The sequence below is a fragment of the Amia ocellicauda genome, chromosome 3 (genome assembly GCF_036373705.1).
Source record: "Amia ocellicauda isolate fAmiCal2 chromosome 3, fAmiCal2.hap1, whole genome shotgun sequence".
Classification (NCBI taxonomy): domain Eukaryota; kingdom Metazoa; phylum Chordata; class Actinopteri; order Amiiformes; family Amiidae; genus Amia; species Amia ocellicauda.
Window position 1 is genome coordinate 1,298,122 of NC_089852.1, and position 5,850 is coordinate 1,303,971.

The following is a 5,850-nucleotide window of genomic DNA, read 5'->3' on the forward strand; positions in this document are numbered from 1 at the left end:
TTTATACTAAACACATGCCTATAAACATCTTCACATGAACGAGAAACAGCGTGCTGTGAGGTTTAAAACAAAATACAAACATGTTCAATGGTTTCATTAAAAAACACACATCACCATCAAATCCCACGCAAAACTCGCAGTACTATTTAATGGATATGTAATTCTTGCACAAAGCGCCCTGTGAAGAGAGTGGGCTGTGCGACGTACCTGCGGACAGATGTCACCAGCGAAGAATGTGAAACAAATGCCATATGGACATTAAAATAATAACAAACATTAAAAACAACTACAGTCCAGAACTTACCGTCATTACACGTCCAAGGTCCGTTTCACCCTAGAGATGTCCTGTCAGGGTGTACAGAACCGTGTTCACGAGTATAACTATGTGGCAGTGCAGGACTCGGGAGTGGAGGGGCCTGGATTCAGTCCCAGGTGGGGACACTGCTGTTGTACCCTTGAGCAAGATACTTTACCTAGATTGCTCCAGTAAATGCCCAGCTGTATAAATGTGTACAAAGGTAAAAATAATGTGATGTTGTAACAATTGTAAGTCCCTGGATAAGGGTGTCTGCTAAGAAATCAGATAATAATTAATTAATACAGTCCTGCCCTTGAACATTGGTGTGTCCATCCGTAATTCCATGTAATTGGACTTGTTTGCACTTTATATTGTGCTTATACAACGATCAGCCATAACATTATGACCTGACAGGTGAAGTGAATAACACTGATAATCTCGTTATCATGGCACCTGTCAGTGGGTGGGATATATTAGGCAGCAAGTGAACATTTTGTCCTCAAAGTTGATGTGTTAGAAGCAGGAAAAATGGGCAGCGTAAGGATCTGAGCGACTTTGACAAGGGCCAGATTGTGATGGCTAGACGACTGGGTCAGAGCATCTCCAAAACTGCAGCTCTTGTGGGGTGTTCCCAGTCTGCAGTGGTCAGTACCTATCAAAAGTGTCCAAGGAAGGAAAAGCGGTGAACCGGCGACAGGGTCATGGTTGGCCAAGGCTCACTGATGCACGTGGGGAGCGAAGGCTGGCCCGTGTGGTCCGATCCAACAGACGAGCTACTGTAGCTCAAATTGCTGAAAAAGTGAATGCTGGTTCTGAGAGAAAGGTATCAGAACACACAGTGCGTCGCAGTTTGTTTGCGTATGGGGCTGCGTAGCCGCAGACCAGTCAGGGTGCCCATGCTGACCCCTGTCCACTGCCGAAAGCACCTACAATGGGTACGTGAGCATCAGAACTGGACCACGGAGCAATGGAAGAAGGTGGCCTGGTCTGATGAATCACGGGTTCAAGGTGTTGACTTGGCCTCCAAATTCCCCAGATCTCAATCCAATCGAGCATCTGTGGGATGTGCTGGACAAACAAGTCCGATCCATGGAGGCCCCACCTCGCAACTTACAGGACTTTAAGGATCTGCTGCTAACGTCTTGGTGCCAGATACCACAGCACACCTTCAGAGGTCTAGTGGAGTCCATGCCTCGACGGGTCAGGGCTGTTTTGGTGGCAAAAGGGGGACCTACACAATATTAGGCAGGTGGTCATAATGTTATGGCTGATTGGTGTATTTGTGCCATGGATAAGAACGTCTGCCAAGAAATAAAATGTAATATAATAATAAGTTGTCTAACCAATCACATTCTCGCTTGCAGCCGCATCATCATGAAGCATTGCGTCATCAACAAACTGGCGTCCCAAACTGGTGTCTACTCACGATCCTTTTATATTTCATGAAAAAACAAATACCAGGACGCGTTAAAATATAGCACAGTGTCTGAAAACCTTGAGAAATCCAACACCAAGCCGTTTAACAGGTGAGTTCGTTAAATACACAATTTATTTAAGATAATTATAATAAATAATAATTTAGTATGGTGGCCCTGAAGTGCAACTGCTGAAAAAATAAATCAGCTGCTGCAGCATTTTCAGAATCAATTACGGAGAGGGAGGAACATTGTAAATATATTTGACTGACGCCATTGGACAGCAAGCAAGTCACGTGGGCCCAGCAGCTTCTGAGAAACGGCGCCAACTGCGCAGAGCGCGAAGTATCATATTAATATTGCTGTGTCTTCTGCTCTCTGTCCACTGTGGTGTCATATTAATATTGCTGTGTCTTCTGCTCTCTGTCCACTGTGGTGTCACATTAATATTGCTGTGTCTTCTGCTCTCTGTCCACTGTGGTGTCATATTAATATTGCTGTGTCTTCTGCTCTCTGTCCACTGTGGTGTCATATTAATATTGCTGTGTCTTCTGCTCTCTGTCCACTGTGGTGTCACATTAATATTGCTGTGTCTTCTGCTCTCTGTCCACTGTGGTGACACATTAAGAGTTATAGGGCTGTCGTAACATGTATTAGTATTAATGAAAGCTTAGGTAGGAGACAGAATGGGGGTTAAAGTAGCAGGGCCACCGTACTTCAGAAATAATGAACAGCTGTACGAATGCGGGGGAGGGAGGTATCACTGCAACATTGCGTTTCTGCATCTATTCTGCGCCACGTGTGTGAAGAGTTGACAACACGGCTTAAATGACTCTTCCTACATAGACATGTTTGCTATCCAACCGCATGGAAATGTATAATGATAGTAATAAATTGCTTTATTAAGGTTATGTGGTTACTTAGACTTTAACCTCAGTGACAGAACAGGGAAACACATGTAAAACACATGATTAACTCTCAAGTATGTTTATATTAGCGGCTGTCTGTGTATGTAAAGCATATTTAATTATCTCTCTCCCGTTCAAATGCAAACTGATTTTATCGGCATGACGATAATCCTTGTTGTTGACAAAGGACTGTGCAAAACCACGATTATGGCCCCGTCCGCCCCCGTATAAACATGATATTATAATCTATAGCTACAGACCAGAGACAATGCAACCCCCCAGATCGCTGTCTTTCTACTTTATATACCCCCCCCTCTCTCCCTCTCCTCTCTCTCTCTCTCTCTCTCTCTCTCTCTCTCTCTCTCTCTCTCTCTCTCTCTCTCTCTCTCTCTCCCCCCCCACACACACAATGGGGTCGGTTTCCCGAGCAACCTGTCCACTTCTGCAGAAATACAGGGCGAGTGGAGTCGGAAATCTCTCTCCCTCTCTGTCCATCTTCCGATCCGCTTCTCTTTCTCGTTGTCTTCGTTTCTGGTCATTTTCTTGAACGCGAACAAAAACGATGGGGAAAATGAAGTAAAACGAAGCTGAAGGTAAAGTCGAGTAAATGTCATTATTGTTTTAATTATTATTATTACTACGACACACACACTTCTCTCTCTCTCTCTTTCTCTCGTTCTCGTTTCAGAAAAAGAAAAGTATCGAGTCACTCCTTTTGCCAAACACTGTCGTGACCGTCAACATGCGACTCCGTAAGAATGTTTACTTATTTAGTTAGTTAATTGGTTAATTAGTGTTTATTTGCTTGCTATTGAACTCTCCCGCGGTTTGAGAGATCAGTAATCTGTATGTATGTATGTATGCATATATGTATGTATATATGTATTAGCAATGCTCTCACCCAGGGAGACTTACAGTTTTCACAAGAAGCACTTCAAACCATTATACATCCAGCCCGTGCAGAACAATCGCACACATCTTGGTGCAGATGAGCTGACAGCGCTGTGCCAGGGTGGCGGGTTGAAGTTTGTGAAGTGATGCAAGTGTTAAAAACACATCAGTCATCAGCAGCAGATCAGTTCAGAGAGAGTAAGAGCCACAGTGCTGAGCTGTGCAGGAGGTCAGAGGTCACAGATGGCTGCTCTCAGGGTGTATGTATCAATGAATGTGGTATGTATGTGTGAATGATTGTCTCTCTCTCTCAGCCGGGGTGTCTCTGCCCAGCACGCCCGTGTGTGGGGCGGTGTTCTGCACAGCTCCCCCTCAGCGGCGCCGGTACCTGGTCACCCCCCTGGCATTGCCGTTCGTCTGTCCGGCCAGTGTCCCTCTGTCGGTCAGCCAGGTGAGCCGGGCTCAGCTCTTCTGATCAGTGTGTCATTCAATCACTTATCACTTAGCTCTTATCCAGGGCGACTTACATTTGTACCCATTTATACAGCTGGGCATTTCACTGGAGCAATCTAGGTGAAGTACCTGCTCATGGGTACAACAGCACTGCCCCACCCACAACCTTCCAGTTATGAGTCCAGAGCCCTAACCACTACTCCACAGTGCTGGAGCACTACACATAAGAAGAAAGTGTCCAATCAAGAGGAGCCCATTCGCCCCATCGTGCTCGTTTGGTGTCCATTAATAACTAAGTGATCAAGGATCCTATCCAGTCTGTTTTTGAATGTTCCCAAATTGTCTCTTCAGCCACATCGCTGGGGAGTTTGTTCAGATTGTGATGCCTCTCTGTGTGAAGAAGTGTCTCCTGTTTTCTGTCTTGAATGCCTTGAAGCCTGTTCATCTGCTTCTGACTGAAAGCATCTGTCTCTGTCCCCCCCACAGTGCGGCCCCCGAGTTGACCCCCTGCACCCCCCCTCGTCACGGAGACGCACAGTCAGCCTGGAGACCCTGGCAGCGCACCACAACAACCAGCAGAGGACGCTGGTGATGCAGCAGAAGGAGTACTGCAGGTCAGGCAAGAGACACACACAGGACACACACTCACCCCCCCCCCCCATCTCTCTCTCTCTCTGCTATAATGTCTGTGTCTGTCTCTCCCTCTGTCTGTCTGCAGGTTTCACCAGGGCTGGCAGCGACCATTTTATGGCTCCCGTGCAGAGAAAGAGGAGTACAGGTACAGCACCTCATTACCTCATTACTTAACGGGATAACGAACTGAAATAGGTCATAATGTGTGTGTGTCTTGCATGTTCTGTGATGGTTGTGTGTGTAATTGGGAGGGAGCGGTGACTGGGGTGGGGGGGGTATGTGGGTTGTATCCAATCTGTTAGTGACTGGCCGTCTCTCTCCAGGAAGGAAGTGCGGGAGCTGCTGAAGAGGCAGATGTTGGAGAAGTGGGAGGAGCAGAGACACAGACTGGCCAATCGGGTGCAAGAGGCGGAGCCGATGTTTGAAGCGGACCGCCTGGCTCTGAGCCGCGAGATGGAGCAGAACCGGAGCCGAGCCCGGGCGCTCAGCCACTACAGGGACGAGAACAAGAGGGTAACCCAGACTCTGGACAGTGTTCATGTGAAATTCAATGGGCTGGGCATACTGTACACCATGGGCACTACAGACTGCTGTACTGGACAGACTGGGCTGTACTGGTTCTGTACCTCCTGGACTGGGCTCTGCTCATTCACACTGGACTGCAGAATAAGGGGGTACAGACCGGACTGGTTTAATAAATTATAAAATAACACTGCGATGAAGCTCAGTTCAATATGGGCTGCAGTACTGTACTCTGATACTCCCTCTCTCTTGCCCCTTTCCCTACCTCTCTTCCTCTTCCTCTCTCCTCCCTCTCTCTCCTTCCTCTCCTGTCGCAGCTGATGGAGGAGGTGTGGAGGGACAGGGCTGTGTGTCGCTCCCTGGAGGCTCTGAGGGAGAGAGAGCTGCTGCAGTACAACCCCCTGAACTGGAGCGGCACTCTCAAATAGGCCCCAACTACACAACTACTACACACACAACTACACACACACACAAACACAACTACTACACACAAACACAACTACTCACCACTGCATATAACTACAGAGCTGCACACAGTCATACACAACTATTTCCACCAACTTCTGTCATCCAACGAAGATGCTTTTCCTGATAAACAAATAAACAATATAATGACACTAATAGCAGATTTATATTTGTAACCTTTGGCAGCACCTTGGTGTGAATGCGTTCGTAATAATCACTGGGGAGAAAAACACAGAGACAGACAAGTGAAACGCTGACAAGCGAG

The 5,850-nt window shown here is 47.0% G+C and overlaps 1 protein-coding gene across 1 annotated transcript; it reads left to right on the forward strand.

Moving 5' to 3' along the window:
- Window positions 1–3,032: 3,032 nt before the first annotated feature.
- On the forward strand, window positions 3,033–5,746 carry LOC136747251 (differentially expressed in FDCP 6-like). The gene is made up of 7 exons (XM_066700197.1): window positions 3,033–3,214; window positions 3,310–3,373; window positions 3,827–3,963; window positions 4,452–4,579; window positions 4,684–4,743; window positions 4,922–5,111; window positions 5,438–5,746. The coding sequence occupies exons 2-7, from the start codon at window positions 3,364–3,366 to the stop codon at window positions 5,546–5,548; spliced, it is 636 nt and encodes a 211-aa protein (XP_066556294.1). The 5' UTR covers window positions 3,033–3,214; window positions 3,310–3,363; the 3' UTR covers window positions 5,549–5,746.
- Window positions 5,747–5,850: the final 104 nt, after the last annotated feature.

Bases quoted from the DNA above. Each gene is read 5' to 3' on its own strand.
- LOC136747251 (XM_066700197.1), top strand. The intron at 3,964-4,451 runs GTGAGCCGGGCT...TCCCCCCCACAG, and splicing joins TCCCTCTGTCGGTCAGCCAG to TGCGGCCCCCGAGTTGACCC. The intron at 5,112-5,437 runs GTAACCCAGACT...CTCCTGTCGCAG, and splicing joins ACAGGGACGAGAACAAGAGG to CTGATGGAGGAGGTGTGGAG.